The sequence below is a fragment of the Pempheris klunzingeri genome, chromosome 6, assembly GCF_042242105.1.
Source record: "Pempheris klunzingeri isolate RE-2024b chromosome 6, fPemKlu1.hap1, whole genome shotgun sequence".
In the NCBI taxonomy this organism is placed as follows: Eukaryota; Metazoa; Chordata; class Actinopteri; order Acropomatiformes; family Pempheridae; genus Pempheris; species Pempheris klunzingeri.
In genome coordinates, this window is record NC_092017.1 from 7,795,234 (window position 1) to 7,817,659 (window position 22,426).

Consider the following 22,426-nt stretch of genomic DNA (forward strand, 5'->3'; position numbering starts at 1 on the left):
TATGTCATCAGTAATCAGTATCAGTACACGCAGACAGTGCAGACAGTGAGCATGCTGCCTGATATCTCCATGTCCATGATATCTGCAGAGGCATAAATAAAACAGCATTCACCATAAAGTTTGCATCTGACCATCTTGGTAAAGAAGCTCAGCTCTGCAGAGGAGCAGGGAGAGCTGATCATCGGATGGCGAACACGTAGAGGTAACTAGTTTCTAGTGTAAATTGAGAGGGTGAGACTGATACAACAAAGAAGACAGAAAAGCTACTGATGAGCATGTGGATGTTTTATCAAGGTGAAAAAGTTGGCATCTCACACTCTCACAAAAAAAGTACCTTTTGGAGTTATTGACACCGACGGCAGAATGGACCAATTTTGAGTGAGTCCCATGACGAGTTTTGGTGGGAAACACTAAATGTATCATATCTTTGTTTACAACTTTAAAGGAATACATCTGTCGCTGCTTTTGTTACCTGAAGAGAGAACCCGTCCTGTTATCTAACCCTGTTTTCAGTGTTTATGCTACGTTAAAGTAACTGGCTGCTAGCTGTAGCTTCATATCTACCATATAGACATGAGTGTGGCATTAAACTTCTCATTTTAGCCAAGAAAATGAATGAGCACATTTCCCAAAATGTAGAAGTACCCTTTTCAGTGTCTTCCATGCTTGGAAATGTCAAAATAAATTCCACAAGTCTTGTAAAGTGCCCTCAAAATCTGCAGAATGAAACACTTCTATTTAATCACACATGCACTATCAAGAGACACAATTAAAACGCTGCTGCAAAATCCACTAATCCAACATATGGTTGAGCCGGAGGAGCTGTTGGTATGTTACAGAAAGTACACATCATTTTCAACAGAGAAAATGAGTCCACGGGAGAAAAGGATTTGTAACATCCTCTGGGAAGAGAAAATGGGGAAAACAGAATTAATAGGCTCTATATATAGGTTCCATCTGACTTATTTTGTTCAATGAAGTTACATAAATATACTCTATTAGGGCCCATTAATGCCCGTTTGGTGTAACTTTTTATAGTAATATTTTTGCCACATTTTCTAAACTTAACAAACCCCCCTAACTAACTGGATTATGAACGCTTACAAGTTTAATATTCTAAAACTCACAACAAACGGTTGCGGTTGTTCTTTGCGGTTTGTGACATACTTTACAATGCAACTACCGTTTTAATAACTGCAAATATTTGAATTAATAGTAGAGACGGTTTGAATGTCGGACCAGGCGCACATAATACTTCCAACAAGAAGCACTACAATCATGTGGCTTCCAAAGTCATCAAAAGCACTGCAAGTGTGTGTCAGCTCAGTGGGTGAAAGTGCTTAGAAGCCTGATGGCAAATGTTCAATCCCGCACACTAGGAAGCATGATAATGTGATAATGTGCCTGGCAGCCCTGACTGCCCTGATTGTAGCCTGGCTGGTCCAAGCCCACGCCACCATGATAACGAAGAGCTGGAGGAGAGGCACTGCTGCAGGCCAACCTCACGGCTGAGGTTATCGTTAATGAACTATGGAGCAAGGGTGGTGTAATTCATGGCAGCATATCATTTCCTCTGCCAAGGCTGCTTGATTTGCCCTTGAAAATCCAGATGCACTGAGAAACCTCCGTACAGCAAAGGAAGGCGGATGTAACTCCTTGTAGTTTGTGTACAACATGTGAAACAGACCATTGGTGAAGTAGCCATTAGTATCAAGAGTGTGAGCACATGATGCATATGAGAACAAATATAACAAACATCTTGATAACTACAATGAATGAAATTGTGAACATAAAGTTGGTTGCATAGCCTCAAGTCCTTCTCAACTAATGCATAATTTATCTTCTATTTGTTTTACAAGCCCACAGCCTGAAGTGCTGATCTGGAAAGTCAGCCCCAGAGGAATATTTCTAAATATCAACTCATGAATTGAGATCATTATAATGTTTAAAAGTTAACATCATGAGAGAAAAAAAACAGAACAGAGGGACTTTTCAACAGTGTCTGGTCAGCCTCAGGATCTCTTACTTACTTACTCTTATACGCTTAGACCACATGGGCCTTGAATATCCTACATAGGTGGACGCTGCACTTCTTCACAGCCATTTTGTGCCTCCAAAAGGTTTTCTGTAAATGTACACCTCCTGAATGAATAAGCACTTCCTGTTTCAGTCAGGGGTTGGGGTTCACAGAGGGGGGTGAGACTCTGAAATGTCCCATTCTCTCCCTTGCTCTTTCTTTCCCAACTCTAAGAAGAAAAAACAACAACTCCTCAAACAGCAAAAAGCAGGATTTTCAGTTCACTTGCAGACTCTTAAACATGCAGCTAAAATCTCACATACTTATCAAATTATAGAAAGGCTCTATTACACAGACTTCATTGGAGCGTACATCAAATTAATAGCCAATTTTACAGCTACAACAGAAACACTTGGTTTCCATTAAATCAGCTAATGTAAACAGAGAAATTCAGTTTCATAGGAAGACAAACATCCAGGAGATGAAGAGAGATAGAAGAAAACAATGGAAGAGGAGGACAGGACTGTTTATTTACTGTGTGCAAGCAGGGGAAAAAAGGGCTTCAAAAAAGTGTCCACTTGTGAGGACAGAAATGCTCCCACAACTGTAGACAAAGTCTGCTCGTACACATGGAGACACAACCCCTCACACTCTCTCACACACACACACACACACACACACACACACACACACACACACGCTCATAAACACAACCATTAGACAGGAGAACAGACAGAAGAGAGGGTGGTGCAACTGATGAAAAGACATGATTAACCTTTGATCTTCACTCCGTATCGTGTGTGCATGTGTGCGTGCGTGCACGCAGACATGTCTTGGTGCGTATGAGCGAGTGTGTGTGATGAGAGAAAAGAGAGAGAGACACAGAGACAGATAGAGAGAGAGAGAGAGAGAGAGAAAGAGAGACTGTGTGTGTGTCCCTGTTTGCGAAGTGATAACTGCACTATGTGCTCGGCTGCTCCCATGGGAGACAGAGATAGATAATGTTGACGCTGTTCAGATCCTTTGATAATGGCAGCAGGGATGGAGTGGGGAGGAGGAGGAGGAGGAGGAGGAGGAGGAGGAGGAGGAGGAGGAGGAGGAGGAGGAGGCTGTTGGTGGTGGCTGCATATGTTTGGTTATGTGTGTATGTGTGTTTGATGGGTGAGTGACATGTTGGTTGGGGTGGTTGTGTAGCCTCCACCCTCTGGTGGTCCCTGAGTGCTGCTGGTCTGAATTACACGCTGAGGGGACAGAGGGGTGGACGGGGGGGTGGGGGCTGCGGGGTGGGGAGGTGTCTGACCTCCGAAACCACTCTGACCTGAAACAAAGCATGGGAACTGAGTAGCCTTGAGCATGCATGTATGCATTGTGTATGTCAAAGTGAGAGCGAGAGAAGCAGAGAAAGTGAGCAATGATGGGAAAAGAAGAGAGAAAACGTGATTGTCTATCTGTGGGAAAGCAGAAAAGAGAGATTAGATTCTATACGTGCTGGACAATGAGTTGTGTATTTGTGTGAACAAGTTCATGCATGACTGTTTATTGACTCTACAAAGCTATTACTGCACGGTCAGACCGAGGGAATACACACGTGATTGTGAGAGAGAGTTGCGGGTTTCATTTGATACCTGAAAGCCAAATAAACAACTCATGGCTGCCAGATCTGAACCCGGAGCAATAAACTTGAGCGATATCTGAGACGCTGGGTCTGTTTACTGGCTCATCAGTCAACACACCACGAGGGCATATGCACACGGACACATCTTAACCTGCGCGCTCTTACAATAGTCTTTCATACGAGACACTGTTGCAGAAGATCTGACTCTTTGGCTGGTGAGATATTTAGAACCAGAGTGGTATTAAAAAACAGGAGGGCAAAGTCAATGTGAAATGACTTGTTTTCAACCACAAAGACATCTTCAATGGTCACAAGTGTCTGTGAAGGGTAAAAGAGGGGTGGGACGCAACACAAAACAGAGATTGAAGCCACATGTTGAGGCGCAGCACACATCACACATACACAGACTGATTGATTAATCTGGAATGTTTTTCCTTTTCCCTCTAAAAGCAAAACAGCAAAGCCGGAGCAGATTACAATGTACTGCTCATTAACTGTAGTATATTTAAGGGGTTCATTTACACTCTACATATGCTCACACTCATCTTCTCATTCAGAGGCACAGACGTTCTCCATGCAGGAGAGCGATGAGGCTTCACCTCCAAGTCTCCCTTCTACTAGAGCGCTGCAGCTGCCACACAGAGAACGGCGGGATGAAACTTAAGATTGCTTTTAAGAGTATAAGGGCTTTCTGATGTTGCTCTGAAGAGACAGAATCACACAGAACGAAGGGCGAATTGAAAGATCCTACAGGTTATGAGGGGCATCATAGGAACCAAAAGCACAGTGGCACACTAAGTGACACTTGTGAAATACATAGAAACTGCAACAGTAGGTACTGTGAACACTTCTTCAAAGATTCAAACCTGTTCACAGACATGCTTGTGTGTTTTTCAGAGTAACAGGGACGCTTGCTTTGGAAAGAGAGGGCTTTTCACTTCTCATTTCACTTCACCTTTTCAAAGATATCACAGGTGTAAGGGGCATGCTCGGAACAAAAAACAAGGAAGTAAAAGCACTAGGGCATATTCAGTTGTGCTTGTGAAAATATACAAGCTACCACATAAGACAATGCTATTTCCTCAGTTGAATATAGTTCCAATGAATACTGTTGTGTTTTTCCACATTAATGGGGACATGCAGCTTTCTGCAGTAACCTGATTTCTTGAAAGCGATGTGTACTAAAACAGAGTTTCTGGGGTAGATGATTAGAGGAATCTGAATTATGCAGCAAAATTTCTCCTGCAGAAAGCTGATTTCTTGGCCATGCATACGTGTGACTGGGTTTGTTTTTAATAGGCTTTTTGCTGTATGTGCTTTCATGTACATGTTCCAAGACTTCAGAAGGCAAGATGAAAACACAGACCATCCTCAAAAACAAAACACTTTCTTATTTCCAACTCAAACTGAAACTTACACAAAGAAGTCTCTAGAAGTCTTATTTTACCACAATTTGGGGATTTATACAGATCAAATTCAGATGCACTCACAGCATATTGTATCACCACTTCTACTGTCAATAATGAATGCCTTCTAATAGGCTTGGGGGTAAGAGGGGAAATCGGATTACTGACTTGCTTCATGTACAGTATACAAAGATTTATCAAATGCTAAACGCTTGCAGTCACTGTCCACACCTTCATTGTCTAGTGACACTAAATTCTCCTTATTATCAGTTTTCTCTTCTGTACCTCATCTAGCAGCTGCATGATTTCACATGTGCTTTTTTTTTCTGACAATTTCCTACAATTGCCTCCCTATTAATATATCCTCAGTATATTTGATTGTTATTGATATCTAGCCCTATCCCCCTGTTTGTTGTTGTACATTCTTTTATTTTGTATTCTTTGTACATTTGCATTATGTTTTGTATATTGGTATTTATTTAATTTTTTTTAACTTAATTTTTTAAATTTCCTTTTTCTTTCACTGTAATTTTTTTCTGAATGGAGCTGTGTGTATATGTGAATTTCCCCTTTGGGGGATAAATAAAGGTGCATCTTGAATTTTGACTCTGAATCTGAATGAACAAAAAAGAACTTTTAAAATAGTTAAAACAGGGGTTAAGGGAGAAAATATGTTTCTTGTAATTCCTGTGAACTGACCCTTTAAACGTGTGAATGAATGTGAGTGACATAATAAACAGCTGGTGCTGTACGTGTGGGCAACAGTGAGTGAGAGAGGAGTGGACTGGAGGAGAACGCAGTCAATGCCAGATAGAGAGAAGGGCCCAGATAAGGTGGTGAGTCCCACAGACACAGAGGAAGCCTCCTATCACAGGAAGCTCCTCTCGCAAATGTCAGATCCTCCTAATCGCCGCTCTGCTTCCTGTTTCAATCCCCTGAGCTGGACAACATCACATGAGCACCCACAACGACACCCACGACCGAACTGGATCATACATATACTTACCCATCCAGGCAGGAATCCTACACAAACATCACATCCTAGAGGGGTTGAGGTCCACATCAAAGTGGATTACAGGGTGGATGAAGCCGGCGCTACAGTGACCACTAGCAGACATACCACTTATTATTATTATATTTCTGACCTTGTTAGGTTGACGCCACCCATGGGTTAGAGAACGTCTCACAACTGTCTGCTTCACTTTTTCACTTTTGTTCACACAGAAACACACACATATACGCAGTTTACTAAACAGTTGAATCATATCTTTCCATCTTTCTATCTTTTCTTTCTTAATCATGTTAACGTGTGTGACTGAGGAGTGACTGTGTGCTTATCAGATTCCTGGTTTGATAGCCACGAATAACCCACAATAACTTTTGTCAAAAAGATGCATTACATACAAAAATGGGTTAGCGTAACACAAACAAGACTCTGCACTCCTAATAACAAATTCTCGATACACACCAGCCGTATAGAAACATACACACTTCATAATCCTGTCATTCAAAATACACAACTGGCTAATCCGCTCCCACACATCAAAACATAGAGGGTGCCATGGATGGGTCAGGAACCGCAGCCCAGTGTATTACATCTGAAAACATTTGGACTATAAAGCTTGCTGGCTTTAGAATTATTTAGATCAAGTTTAAGTGAAAGTGTGTGTGTGTGTGTGTGTGTGTGTGTGTGTGTGCGCGTGCGCTCAGCCTCGCCTCTTGACTGGTGCAGTGATGCAAGGAGGCCTACCAGAGGGCGGCTGCTCCCACCTGAGAGCCAGATGTTAGTGTTATGTGTCTACACTGACTAGATCTGCCACAGTAATGCTCTAAAATGCAGTGCGCCTAATAGCACATCAGAAAGAAACAACACCCCGCAAGCACTTATATAATCTGATTATTTAATCATTTAAAGAGAATCCATCCATAATGCAACAGGCTGTGTTGAATTTCAGTTTTAATTCTCAGTATGTGTAACACGCTGTGATCCATTTCCAAAATCTGAATCAGACATTGCAACGCTAATGTCACTTTGTCAACACCGGGTGATTAATAAGTGAGTGTTTCATTTAAGGAGAGAGGTTGTGTGCAACTGGAGCGAGCATCCAGCAGCAATATGCCAACAGAGAGTCCTAAAGGGGAAGGGGAGGCCAGGAGGAGAGAACAGGAAAAGGAGAAAATTAAAACCATATATCCCATCCTGGAAATAACACATCCCCTACTGTGGATTTTCTTAGGATTTGCTATCGCTACATTACGGAGAGGGAAATTAAAGCAGGGCCAAAAATAGAGTGTTTTCAATGCGGAGGCTTGAGTTTGTATGTTCTGGGTCAGGGACGATAGAAAGGGAGCTGGTATACAGGGGGTGTGTACAATAGAGACGGGGGTTGCTCTGGCCTTAGGGTAAGGGGCGATGCTTATAGGCGAGGTGTGTGTGTGAGTGTGTGTGTGTGTGTGTGTGTGTGTGTTCTAATGTGTTTATTTTCTGGGGGACTGAGTTTACACTGGCCTCACTGCAGCAGTGCTCACCGCAGACAGTCATTATCGCCGTATATACGCCCACGCTGTGTGGATGGCAGTGATAACGGCCCCTCTTCGCCAAACTGGTTCTCACCGTCTGCAAGACTGCAGAGGAAACGTTACAACAGGCAGTTCATTCATCCCTCCATCTCTGCCCATCAGAGAGAGCCGTTTACCTGGACTGAGAGTGGGCCGAGTCGGATGTGATAGTGCTGAGCTCAGAGACACAGTGCAGACGGCGAGCAGCTGTCAGCATCAAAGAACACTTGAGTGAGTGTGTGTGTGTGTGTGTGTGTGTGTGTGTGTGTGTGTGTGTGTGTGAATGAGAGACAGACAGACAGTGTGAGAGGCAGCCTGAGAGGACCAAGAAGCAGAAAGTATTAGGAGAAGATAAGGTGAAATGATGGAGAGGCAGACAGAAAATGTGACGGAGAAATGGTTCCATTGATAGCAGGATTTAAATGATAGCGACCATCTCTTGCAACAGTCTGCGCTTTATCAGACTTACTCAACTCAGTCTGCTCAGCACAGCTAGAACATTCAACTACCCGGGATGGACAGAGTCACAGGGTATCAAACCTCAATACTTTCTGAGTGACCACTGAAATTAGCCGGTAGGAAAGAGTATTAAAAAGTGCTCAAAGTGCTTTCTGTTTGAGAAAAGTCATTGTATAGCTGTACAGCTGTTAAGAGGAAATTACTGGTCACTGTCTATCTATGAATCTATGAAACCATCTATGAAAATGAAAACGCGTGCACATTGACTCTAGGCCACAAACTTTACAATTTAAACAGGAAGTGGTACAGACGACTGATCGAAACATTGTCTTTCTGAACACATTGTGTGTCAGTGTTGGGATCAGTGTGCAGGTGAGGTGGTTTACATTAATATTTTCAGCACTAACTATCTTGAAATGAAAGATTACAGACTTAAAAGTCCTTCTTTTGAAAGAATAACAACGGTGTGTTTATAGCCAGACCCCAGGAACAGCGCTGGGCTGTGAAGCGTTGTCAGGGCAGTGGCCACACTGAAGTTTTACTTGAACTTCTGGGATCATCATTTGATGCACTCAAAAGGAGTGTCAGCGAAACAGTGAATACACTTTCCTAAATGTCACAAATACCCTGAAATCACTCTTTATATTATCAGAAGCTGATCTATTTGTTGAGTTACTTTTGGGAAGTTTAGAAGAGCCATATGATTAAATCATTTAATCCCACTGGATGCTTGCGTGCCCTCAACAGGCTTGTTTCTGAGGAATAAACATGGCGCCATCTTTGAACACAGCTTCTATAGATGACGCTGAGACCACTTTAAGTGTGGAACCCTGTCCATCATAATGACTGATGAGAAGGTGCTAGCAGTCAGTTGCTTTCCTTGCTGCTTGCTTGGTCATCGCTTCTCAAGATCTGTTGTTTTTCTGCTGTTTCACTAATGAAGACTGGCACTCATAGATTTATTTAACTAAAAGAAACGAACAATTAACCCTTAGGTTCTGATAGATATTATTCTTTCCTAAGTTGTGACTCGGTTAGAGGAGAAAGAAATGTTCTTCGAAAACAGCAACAGTTTGAACTGCTCGTGGTCATCAAAATTAAATCACAAATATGATAATACAGCAACAGCGAAAACCAAAAACGAATGGAACATTATGTTTTCATGCCAAAGCAGTCAGTCCCGAGTCCAAGTCTCATTTTTAGAGCGTTTTTCATACTTAGCTCAACTGAATTTTCTCTAACTAAGTTATGTTTTTCTGCAACACCCTGAAACCAAGATACATGAGCTACACATGCACCGGTCCAGAACCTCAGAGCACGAGAATGACCTCCCGAAAATCCCCAGCTAAGGCAATGCTTCACCATTGAACGCTGGAGAGGAGGCACGTAGACCATTGAGTGATTAAGAAAGACAAAGCAGGAGAACTCGCTCCAAACATTCCTGCTGACTGCCTCCATCAGTTTAAAGGCCTGTGTCTGGTCAGTGTGGAGGTCAACTGAGGAGGAGGAGCGAGGAGATAAGCCTATCTCCCAGTGTGTCCATCACACTACAGGAGACACGAACAGACACAACAGAAAGTGACCAGACACCAGACAGCAAGTAAAGAAAGACTCCTTTCTCCTCATTCCTTACTATCTCCTTCTATCTATTGGCCGGACCTGCAGACCTCCATGGGGACACTTTGATAAGGTGGACCATTACCTTCTCATGATTTACAACCACCTTAAGACAGTCAGAGTGGAGTATGACATGTACTAAACAAAGCAGGGGTTTGGTATGGAAGACAAAAGAATTGAAACTAAAGGGGGAAAAATGGGGGAGGAGAGAAAAAAAAAAGCGTATTGCTTAGGCTCTCTGCTAGATGAGGGGGTGTAAGTAGAGAGGGGTTGTAAAAAAGAAAAGGAGGAGGAGGTAGGGGAGTAGGGGGCGTTCCCTCTGGCTCAGGCCTTGATTAATACCAGGCCTCCTGACAGGAAATGACCCGGCCAGCTCATAGCGCCAGGAGAGCTTCCATCTGGTGTGGATGTCGTGGAGGAATTCTCCACCCAGGAGAACTCAGAGCCGAGCAGGACAACTTCGATCTGAACGAACACGTTTTACTTCCAGCACCATTAGATTGGTCCCACTGCTACTACGGGACGCTCACACAGAAAACATCATTCTGTTCCTGCTGTTGTTGGAGGGCGTAGTCGCCTAAAGCGGTGCTGATCCGCAGCCGTTCACTCAAAAATCATGACCACATCACAATATGAGTTAACAGCTGGACGTCCATGGAGGACTATGAGGTGAAAGTGGGTTAGAGGGTTCCTCAGATTCGAAAAACCGGAGGAAGCTGCACTGTTTGGGGGTGGGAGGGGGCTCAGGAAGAGAGCGAGGGGACGGTTTGGGGAGGAAAGCGGGTAAATTAGGACAGGTCATCTTTCACTGCTGACTGGAATCCTAAACATAAACAAGTTCTTCCGCACCAACAGATAAAACACAGATATACTGTAAAACCAAGTGGCTCTGGAAAAAAACAGGCTCACACACACACACACACACACACACACACACACACACTCACTATCTACCAAGCTCATACACTTATTTATGAATGTTGTTTGAGCCAAGACATTTGTGTCTATGGCCAACAAACTAGGACCTTCTTTAAATTCTTTGCCTCTGAGTCGAAGTGCTGCACAGACTGTAAAGCAGAAACTTTTGCATGCAGGTCACGGGGGATATCTTCCCAGAGGAGCCGAGGAGTGTCCCTGCAGAGGACGAGCCAGGCGAGTGTGCTGGCTGGACTCCTCTGCTAACCCTCAGTCAAGGGGTCACAAACTGACCCCCGCCTGCATTGACGCGTGTGCAGGGGCCAGGGGCCGCTGTCAGAGTTAGAGTCCCTCTGGAGCCGGCCTGTATGTGTGTCTGGTTGACTTTGTTGAGCGACCGCGTGTGTGTCTATTTGCAAGTCTGTGTGGGATCGTGATAGTGTCCTTTTTCATTCTACAAGTCCAATTCCCAGTGGAGATATAAGTGCTTATGAGTCTTTTATGATGTGCATTTCCTGTCATAAATAAGGAGCAAAGGAATTCTCTGTTGAGCATTAACACACTCCATAAAACAAACAGAGGTGTAAACTGCACTCTGGGCCATATCTGTGAAATCTACCCAACCCAGCGGCTACTACTGACTGCACTACTTTGACACTTGACGGCTTGTTTTTGAGTGATAATACTGCAGGTATCATTTTTCATCCGCTGCACTGAAGTTGAGAGAGAGGCTTCATCAATGCAGTTTCAGTTTTGATTACCAGGTTTGATCCCACAGTAGGTGTCCAAAAAAGGGTCCAAAAGTGGTGGCTTTGATTACATTAGAAAACATCATCATCAAGAATTTGGTAGATTCTGATAATCTTTCATCATAATCTTCATGTACATACGTAAGTTTTATTGATTTAAAGTTAACTTCCAGAGTTGAATGAACGCACAACTATAAGTTCGCTCAACTCAGTAAATTAAGGTTCTAAAGACACATAATCAGCATATTAGCAGACTTCCCAGCATGCATGCATTGTTTGAGGGTAAAACCTCTCTAGGGACCCGTCTTTCTTGTAGTTTAAAGAAAACATGATGGGAACTTGCTGTGTGTCCTTAATGCAATAAGTCGTGGTTGTTTCATCTGGTGACAATAAAAAGTATGTTAACCACGATAAAGGTTGGTGTTCCATTCAGTACCCACATTACAAAGCTTTACAGTGTAATGACGGAGCGCACAGTCTGATGCAACAGAATAAGTCTGTGATTGTTACTTTGAGAGACTATCCATCCAACCATGAGTCTACCATTAGAACCAGGTTAAAACTTTCAATCTATTTCAGATTAGAATCTCAGTTGTCACCAATTACTTTTAAAGAATTGTACAATACACTTTGTACAATACAGTACAAATACTTTGCTTGTTTGTCAGAGATTACATTGAATAAATACACCCATAATCAGGGGAGGACAGCCGCCATCAATGTGTGATTACAAGTTTTAATATGTTCCTCCAATAGGAAAAAGCATATTCTACAGAATGGACCATCTTTCCCTTTTCTGTCGCTATGTGGTGAAATAGTGCTCAGTCTCCAAGCCAATTATCACATACTGTAGTTAAAGTATTAATCACTCTGCAGTGGGCACATCCGTAATAGAGGGTCACAATTGCAGTAGGTATCTCTCAAATCTAAGGAATGACAAGCCAAAAAGGGCATCAGGAGAAGAAGACAGTTATTATTTTCCGACACCCGTCTGTCATACTCACTTCTACTTCAGTTTCCCTCTGCCCCCTTCCAATGTTGCTGTTCTACTTTAAAGTTGCAGCCATTTGTTTCCGTGCCTCCCTGCTGCCAAAACTGTCACACTGTCCCACTGTCCCTTGGCTCTAAATCAGTTTAACCCAGAGGAGAAGAAAGTAGAAAGTGGGATGGATACAAGAATACAAGAGACCCAGTATGGAGACCCAACCACAGTGCTGACTCGGGAGCAGACTAGGTGGGATGCGAGTCTGGGGGTCTGCTCATGACTCTGTGTGTGGCCTTTGCCTGTTAACCCGGCCTGTCTCGCTCCGACAGTGAGGAGCTGATGAGCCTCTGCTAATTTAAGTCTGAGCTCCATGTCATCAGCTTATCTGATGAACTAGAGAGAACAACGCCACTGGCTGCTGTGTTCACCCTGGGGTCTATGGTATGTTCACCTCATACATGTGTGTGTGTGCATGTCTCTGTGTGCTTGTGTAACAGAGGAGGAAGTAAAGAAAGACCACCAATTAAAAATAATTGGGACTAATTTCATAAACACAGTGCAACAAGGGAAATATATTTAATCAGGCGCGATCATTAGACTAACTTATGCTCCACTTCCCGCTGCAACCAGCTTGGTGCTCTAGTGCCTCAGAGAGAGGGACGGGTGAAGAAATGGAGGCTGGTAAAAAGGGAGGAAGAGAGAGAGAAATGGAAAAGGAAATAAAATAAAAAAACAAAGAGAAGAAAAGTTAAAGAAGTAGGCAGACGGAGAGTTGGTGGCCAGAGTTATGTGTGATCTCTTTCATGTCCCTCGGCTGGCTCGTGTTGCCGTGCCAACCCAAACAGCAGCGTTGGGGAGGTCTGACTCTCAAACTGCCCCCCTCTTCCTTGCCCCGTGCACACCCCACTGACAGGATGAATAACAAACCTAATGTGTGTCTGAGGCAGAGAGGGAGAGGGAGAGGAACATGACATGAAACCACCGCAATCCCAGTTAAAAATTAAGTCTTGTTTTATAAGCTATTTCGCGACCTTCTTCCCTTCTTCTGTCACTGCTGCCAGTTAATCACTATCATCACCATCTGGGGACTGGGATTGCACATTCCTACTACTGGATCTGTACACCCACACACTGACTTAAGTGCAGACAAGCTATGATCCTTCATATTGAGCTAGCTAGATGTCCTAGGGTGAAGACTTGGGAACATTTGGGTTGGTCTGCTCTCTGTCTTGGCCCACTGTACCCCGATGCTGAGAGAAGGAGACGGAGGAGGTTTGATTCTGCACCAAAGAAAAACAAAATCCATCAAGACTGACAGGAAACAAATCCATAAAGAAGTCAGAGGACCATTTATTTTCGCCCACTTACCAGCATCAGTGTAGTTTTTGCCACATCTGAACGAGAAATTAACAATAACTGCTCGGAGCTATTTACAACCTGCACACATCACACACACACACACCACCCATGTACACCACAGACTGTGTGGCATCAGCCAATCAGACTCCAGGTTTCAGGAGAGCAGTGGATTCTTTATCCAATTGCACCGTTTGTTCTCCATTCGCAGCCTTGCACATGACCAATCCAACTCTTCCCACATGTGGTGTTGGCTGTGGAGCGTTTGGTTTAAGAGCTCATTTCCCAGGCTGCAATAAGCAGGACCATTTTCTTGGATAAATACTGTTCAACCCTTTAATCAAAGCCATACCCAAAGACAACAATGCAGACATAGTGCGCTGTGCTGTATAGGATGAATGTTGATTTCAGATGGGCACACACACAGTGATGAGAAAGTTGCATCGTGCTCACAGACACAAACATACAGACAGCAAAAGGTCCCTAAACTTAAGTTAACATTACATATTAGGACATTTTGAGGAGTCTGTTTGGGCTGCTCTATTGTCCTCCTGCTGGGGTGAAGCTGCAAGACGAAGCACTGTGGTGAGAGACGAAAGTCTGTGATATTCCATGTATTTGTTATTATCAATAAATCCCATCAAATCCCACCAAAACAAACAATGCACTGATTGCTTGCATTGAATTAGCCACAGAGTGTCCTTCAGTTTGTTTAGAGTCGATCCCTCGTACACTGTCTGGCTGCTGTAAATACTCAAATCTGCCACTGAAAACTGTCTCCTACTAATATACTTAAGCATTTACTCATTAACTAATGTTTAAAAACGGCACTGCAGATCTGTTTCAGGAAATGATGTAGCCTTTTTTTTTTTTAAAGTAAAAGTATACTGTATGACCCATTTTTAGAGAGTTACATATTCAGTAGGGGCCTGGAGCTCAGTGTCACAGACAAGTCAGAAAGAAGAAACAGACAGACTTAACCAAATGCTGATTTGTTGTTGGAATTTCAAGGGATTTACTGACAATAATAAAAATATAGAGCTTTGACAAAAAACTTGGGCACACGAGAAAGACATTGTTGATCCAAAAGGCGTATTTGTACCATGAACTTCAGTCTCAAAACTGCCTGCAAAACATTACTTTTTTATGGGACAGTTTGTACTCTGACAGAGGAGGTTACATAAAGTGAATAATATCAGATAGCTTGCTCCATTTTGGACTCTCTTCGCTTCCTCAAATGTCACCACTGTCAAGACGGCTTGCTATCAGTCAGTGACGCCAAGTGGCACGTCAACAATTCACAGTTGAAAGTCGAAAATAACTATAAATTTGCATGCTTTGTCCCCATGGGAAACTCCACTGGAATTAACTGATTTGGCCATGAAACTTTGCCGTCTTAAATGGTGGCATGACCTCATGGATTATGCAACGAACCATCACTTGCTACTAACAAATGCACTTCACTGGAGCAGCTCTCTCTCACCAACTGTCTGCCTTGTTGTTCAAAACAATGCATTCATGGAAATTTGATGCCGCACCACAGAAAACTCAACTTCACCAGGACTGACAGGAAACATGGAATAGAAAACAAACCTACAGAGTACGGCAGTTTGAGGAAGACCATTTCCTGAAGATGCTCTTTAATTAAGTTCCCAGAAGGAGGCAGTTTGTTGGGTCGGGGTGTGTTGCATTAGTATGTCCTGCATACTGTCCTAAACGCACTTTTCTTTATTTCTCCTCTGTGTATATTGTTCTTGTGTTCCTGCACCCTGTTTGAGCATGCACTGCAGCCAAAGGGAACAAAATAGGAGAATTTGTAAAAACATTGTTCTCATGGCGACCAGGTTTCATTCAACGTCTGGTTTCCATTTGAGTCTTTAATTGGGGAGAATGTCACAATCAGTGTTTTGCTCTGGATGCAGACACAGACGACCTCCCGCCTCATGTTACTCCAGCCAAGCACTCCAGCGACTGCCATAAAAACTCGCACACAGACACTCGTGCGTGCACATACACACGCTCAACTTTAAAAACAGGGTGCGCACACGGCTGAATTCCTCTGAATGGGCAAGACGTGCATGTATACACACACACACACAGTTTTTTTTTGTCTTAAACACACCTGGCACACTATGACAGGGTAATTTCCAATGAAGTGTTTATAACAGAGAGTCAGGTTTTTAACATGAGCCACATCTCTCAGCCTGTGCCTGCCAAGAGGCCCCTCAACTCCAAGCTGCACTTAGCCAAGTAGAACAGGAAGAGAGAGAGACTGAGAGCACGAGAAGGAAAGGAGTGAAAAAGAGCAAGAGGGATCAACAATCTTTATTAGTGCTTTACATAAATTTACCAACCCTATATATAATATATGAGCCTGTGTGTGATATGAGATGAAAACCCCTAACAGCAGTGTATTATTTCAGGGTGTGTGCTAACGTACGGAGGAGGCCAAAACTAAAAGTAGCTCTAATTATGAACTATGTGGCAGGGGAGGAGACCGTGTGTGTTAAGGCTCAAGGTTAAAGACGCTATTACTCTGGGAGGTACAGCTGGCTGTGGTGTGGAGGTAGACGGTTAATTTATCTTAAGGGCCGGCCTTGATCTGCTCTACCACACGGTTACTAGCTTAGCTAAACCAGCAAAGACTCTGGTGCTGCACAGAAGAACCAAAGAGACCAGTAGACAAACAAATTGGTGCGTATTAGCGAGGTTGGACTACATGTAAATCTGTATGCATTACAGTCTAATTGTCATGGCAGAGCGGCTGGAGATGTTAAAGTGAAGGGTCATTTCTCTCTCACACTATTTCTCTCTCACACTTATCCACATGCACAAAGTTCAGACATTCCCACACTTGACTATTTGTGTAGCAGCATGCCAAACTGGCTAAAAAGTGTGTGTGTGTGTGTGTGTGTGTGAGTGTAAGTGTGTGTGCATGAAAGAGTGTGATAAAAGGATAGAAGGAGAGGGATGGGGTGTGAGGTCTTTGATAAAAATCCTCCCATTAAACAGCACTGGAGGCAGACAGAGGAAATAAACAATCAGCTGTTCCCACTCTCCAACTCTAATTTCTCTCCTCTTAGACCATCAGCACATTTGGCCAACTGTGCATGCTCCTGGAAGTAATCATGAAATCGTGATCACATTAACTCTCTCTCACCGGTGAGTTTCTGCAGCAAGGGGCTCAGTTCGGTCTCTCGGGTGATAACCAGGGTGAGCGCTCCTATCAGCTCCCTCTCCAGCTTCTCCAGCTCCACCTCCTCACTGTCCTGGTCTGCAGGCTGCGCCTCGTCAGCCAGGGAGTACAGGTAAACCAGCAGGAGGATCAGCTCATCAGGCCCGCATTCATCCTCCCTGGACCTCGACCCTGAGGCCGTGCTGTCCTCGCCTCCACGGGGCTTCATCAAGGGCAGCAGCTGCTTCAGCACAGCAGGGAAATCAGAGTCTCCAAGGGCCTGTGAAAGCCACACACACACACACACACACAAAGACATGCATGGAAAACAGGTGGTTAGTCAGAAGGCAGCGATTTTTGTACCTACTAGAGGCAAATGAAGGTGCCGTAAAAGACATAAGTTTACTCCGCACTTCACAAAATGACCAGGGGCCTGATATGGACGAGGTGTACTAATGCATATGTGGAAAAAAAGTTGTATAAAGTCATTTGTGCCTCAAGTGAGTCAGCATCGGTTGGGTCGCTGGAGGTGTAGAGTCAGAAAGAAGTGAGCTTACCAGACCTCTGTAGCCTGCTAGAAGTTCAAGGCTACATTAGCTGCTAATAGTGTAACACACCTGAGTCTCTGACTGGGTATTGGCGGTCGAGTTGCAACTGTTGGGGGTCGAGTTGCATTGTTGGTCATGTAGGCGCAACGCTTTTGATGTTTTGTATTCTTTTAAAGGAAATTTGGGAAATCTGCTTATTGGCTTTTTTTCATAGAGTTAGATGAGAAGACTGATACCACTCTCATGTCTGTAAGGTATATATGAAGGTGAGAACAGCAGCTGCTTAGTCTAGCATAGCTTAGCATTTGGCTGAAAGCCAGGAGGCACAGCTAATAAACATGTTTTGTCTTGTTTGTTCACTTCATGCAAAAACCAAAGTATAAAAATGACACGCTGATTAATCTATGGACTAGCTTTGTCACTGTCGAGTGTTCTTCATCATAATGCAACGAGTTTCAAATTGCTTCATATTATGCATTCATTAGTCCACATTGTTATTAGTTGGTATCCTTGTGAATACTGCAAGTGTGAGTGAGCTCATCGTTCCATTTGCTAAATTTACAGCTCTGTGAGTGGCTGAGGTAATGCTTCATTTTGTTTCATTCTCCTGTTGGATTTGCATGAGCGCTGAACAGTTTTTCTTTATTACACACAAAGACACACACACACGCACATTCACAAATCCAACATTTGGGGCAATGTTTAGGTGCAGTGACCTGTTTTTGTGAGCCTGTCTGAGCAGGTTGTTCTCCAGTCCAACGTGCCGTAGATCATCGGACCATTTACAGAACACTGGCCACTCTCACAACAAGGGTGAGCTCATAGACCTATAAAACGAGGGTGTGGAGCTAATCTGTCTGATGAACAGCATGAAAATTGAATGAAAAATAAAGCTGAAAGGGGGGAAACAGAGACACAGGGGTCACAGAGGGGAAGAAGGCAGTGAAAAACAAAGCAGGGAAGGAAAGGAGATACTGATACGTTGCATGAAGAATTAAGCTACAGATGATAGCATAAAAGGAATGATTGTTGACAGAGGACAGTATGTTTGTGTCGGATAGAGCTACAAATGCCCCCGTGGATATATTTCATTTTAACGAGGGATTCCACTGTGAAGAGCTTTGTGTTCCTCTCACCAAGACAAACAGGCTCTGAGAAGGAGGGCTCTGGACCTTGTGGAGGGCCCACTGGGGGGATCCTGTGTCTGACCCAGAGGAACTCTTTGCTGAGCCAAAGATACAATACAATCAGACACAGAGATGGTGAACCAAAGCCAGAGAAGTGACTGACGGTCCCTCATGAAGAAGTGGCTGAAGACTTTTTGGAAAATGGAATGTTAACAATACAAACACAAATAAAAAGGTCAGCAGCAGTGACCCTGTTGATGTTAGTGATTTCCTTGGTCATGAGTATAAAATCACGGTTACGGTCATTGCTGCTTGACCAGACATTGCTGAAGATGACATCTGCAACAGTCACATCCTCCCCACATCCAAGGTATTAGGAGGACACACTCTCCTGCTTGTCTGTTCACTCCAGCAAGGCCTCCTCCCTACCTCAGATCCCAGCCAACCACTCGCCCCTCGGGACCGTTCAAACACAATCTGACCACACATTTTTCTTCTTAAACATTGTGAAATCAAATACCTCTCCAAGTTGCATTCATTCTAACTGCCAAACAATGTTTGGGATCTTTCCCGTGCTCATTTTGCTGGTGGACAGCAGTGAGGAGAGAAAGACAAAAGACATTTAGGGTTCCATCTTGAAATGCAAACAGCTACACACCTTCCCTGCCATCTGTAGAACTTTTGATCACCTACGGATTCATCTGTACATGTCCAGGAGGACATTCATATGATCCCGACACTTTCAAAACAGTGTGCCAACTGTCAGCAAATTAAACTTTCATTTCGACCATAGCTGGTCTGAGAGGTACCTGCTCCCATGTAACTCAGAAGCTTTCAATATGGGTCAGTGGAGAAAGGAGGTGCTGAAAGAGGAGCTCTGAGGAGCCCCAATATCATTTGGCAGGAAGTACTTCCATCATACCAGAACTGTTACCTCTTGGGCCTCTGAGCACACCAACAGTCTGTGTTCTCAGATGTAGACATCAATTTTTTGTGTATTGTTCTTCAACATGTGGTCTTAACTACTGTTTGACAGATTGCAGGTTGGTCAGCTTTGCTGCCAGATAGTAAAAAAGTTGTTAGTTTGATCAGCATTGCCACTATGCAGGTCTGTCATGCTGCTATGTTGCATACAACAACTATTGATTAAAAACAGATGCATGCCTGCGATCATTTATAACCATTCCTGTTATCAAATTTAAATAGACTGGTTGGCACTTATAATGTATGACCACTATAATGAGTGATTCAAATTTAGTTGCCCATAGGCTGTTGGGACAGTAGTTCCCAATTGTTTTGACTTGTGACCTCTTCAAATGAAACAATGTCCATTTGTGTTGGCTCATCACATGTTATGGCCATAGTGTTGGCATGAGGTGTGAGTTTTTCTGTATTTGATTGCCTCATTTGAGGCATTATGGAGGGATGAACAGTTGTAAGTGTCCAAGATTTCTTTTCATGTTAATCATCTCATGTCCCTTTAGATTTATCTATGGGGGAGGGTCTCTAAAAAGATAGTAATCCATTGGTCAGTCCATAGCCAAAAGATGTACGCCAATTATGTGGTTAACATTTTTGTAGTTTTACTTCTTTATTTTGTTTGAATTTGGAAAGTTACATTTGTAATTGTGGCTTATAAGTAAATGATGAAATTTGCTCCACTGAACAAATGCATCTTTTTTAATGAATTGGCAAATAAGGTACAATTCATGCCATCACTAATCTCTTCTCATATCTTTGCACCTTAGCATATCTCCATTAATAATGTGTGCAAACTGTGTAAAGTGCAGTATGTGTATGTGTTTTCACGTGTAAGAGGAAGCAAGCACAGTAACTGGGTCCCTTCAGGAGATCTATAAAAGCTGCTGTCAGCTGCATGTCATGGCGCCAGAGCAGGAAATAAAGGTCTTTGGTACAGAACTGAGACTGAACTGAGTAAAGCTGAGTGGCAAGACTGACTAAAGCTCTTTCCAGCACTTAAGCTAAACTCAACAATGCCCGACTCACAGCGCTGGCACACAGGCTCACTGGAAAGGTAGTGAACTGTACACCTCTGGGAGCCGAATGGAGCAGAATACAGCATGCTTTCCATGGTACTTGGGATAACACAATCAGAGTATTGCTTGCAGATATTACGTGTATTTCATCAGATTTATTTAACTGTTAAGGTAGATTTCTTTGAAGAATTAGCATTTACAAAGCACAAAACCAACAGCATTGAGTGGTCAGACTTTGTGCCATCTGGATCACCTACAACATTTAAATACTTCCTACAACTTTACAGGTTTATGCATCAATAATCACTTAAAAAATTATTTTTCCCTACTAATACCAGCTTTATTTAAGTAAGCATTTTAAGGATATCTGTCCACCACAGCATTCATCTGACTGGCAAAACCCCATATAACATTTTCCCCAGGACACCCTATAAAAATACTCTCAATGACAGACTGAAGAGAATGCTGCTACATTCATGTGGCGTTTAAGGTCCACAGTGCAGATTTAGGGGCAGTGCTCATGGCCTGAATTATGGAATTACTTCAGTAATAACAGGAAGCTAACGTTATTATTACACACCATTACTAAATGCACTGGTCCTCCTGCCATGCTCTAATGTGACTATTACACACAATTATAGAATAACAATGGCACAGCACTGTCAAAACAACACTAATTTCAGGGCTTGCAATTACTCAAATAAAGCCATTACTTTAAATTACTTGAGAGTTTCTTATCATGACATAAGATTTCCCAAAGAGAAACTGAGTTTGGATAAAAAAATAAAGAACATAACACTTCTTTGTTCTCAGAATAGGCTCAGCTGATTGGCTGATGCCTGAAATTTGCCACTGGATTATTGGTGCATGACTGAAGCTTCACTGCTTTCTCACTCAAGCCTTTGCACCAATCATGAGCTGTCTCTTGCATTATGCTCTGGTATGAATCAGTATGCCAGTGGCTGACAGATTACCGTTTGGCAATTCTGACCATCCTGGGGTCCATAAAGACTCGATCTCGGCCAATCACGCAGCCGGGCCAAACTCCGCCCTCCGCCCGGCGCAGCCTGAACAGGAAACCAGCTCCAGATGCAAACCCTGGAGGTAGGTGAGTGTTTCAGATGCAGCACAGCGTGCTAACCAGAACCAGGCCTCGCTTGCCTCGCTCATTGCCTGCACAATGAACCTTTTTCTGGGCCTGAGGGCAGGGGGAGGAGTGGGTATTGTAGGTGGGGGTCCTTGTGGGAGCAACAACGAAAGTTGGCTGTAGGTCAGTTGTTCTAGTCAACCAAAGACGCCCTGGACAGGAGTCGTCGTACATTGTTGTCAGACAGTTCATCATTACCATAGCAACTAGAAAAAAAACTCATTTGCATTCTTTTGGAAATGCACACATGTGCTTCATTTACAAATGTGTAATCACATCCAATTTGCAATCACAAATAACAACACGCAAAGCTGGAAGGGATACAAGCTCCTAAAAACAAAATACATCAATCTTGAAGTTTGGAGACGGCAACTAAACTTTGACTCTAAATTATGTACAGCAAGCTTACTATTGATTTGTAGTAGAGCAGCTGGAAAACAAACAAGCATGTTTTCACTCAGATAGAGTGGCAGGATTTTAAACATGCAAACAGCACCAAAACTCAGAGCAAAGTCACAAATGTTTTGACAGACGCTTTGTGGATGAGTGTGCCTTATCTGAGCCTGCCAGTGCACTGCAGACATAAAGCATCTCACCAGGGACATATGCTCATTGTAACCTGTGGTGATGACAATGATGAATCTGAGAGCAGGTTCACCGGAAAATTTCTGTTTATTAAAAGACGGAAATTTGCCTTAAGACTAGCGGGAATGGAAGAATGAAGTTTATCTCTGGCTCTCTTTTTACAACCATT

At 43.2% G+C, this 22,426-nt stretch overlaps 1 protein-coding gene across 1 annotated transcript in view; it reads right to left on the minus strand.

The window, feature by feature from the left end:
• scfd2 (sec1 family domain containing 2) overlaps positions 1-22,426 on the minus strand; it is an 84,841-nt gene that overhangs the window by 28,028 nt on the left and 34,387 nt on the right. Inside the window, exon 5 of the mRNA XM_070832433.1 lies at positions 16,839-17,133. Coding sequence (XP_070688534.1) covers positions 16,839-17,133 — 295 coding nt within the window. The remainder of the gene's footprint in view (positions 1-16,838; positions 17,134-22,426) is intronic.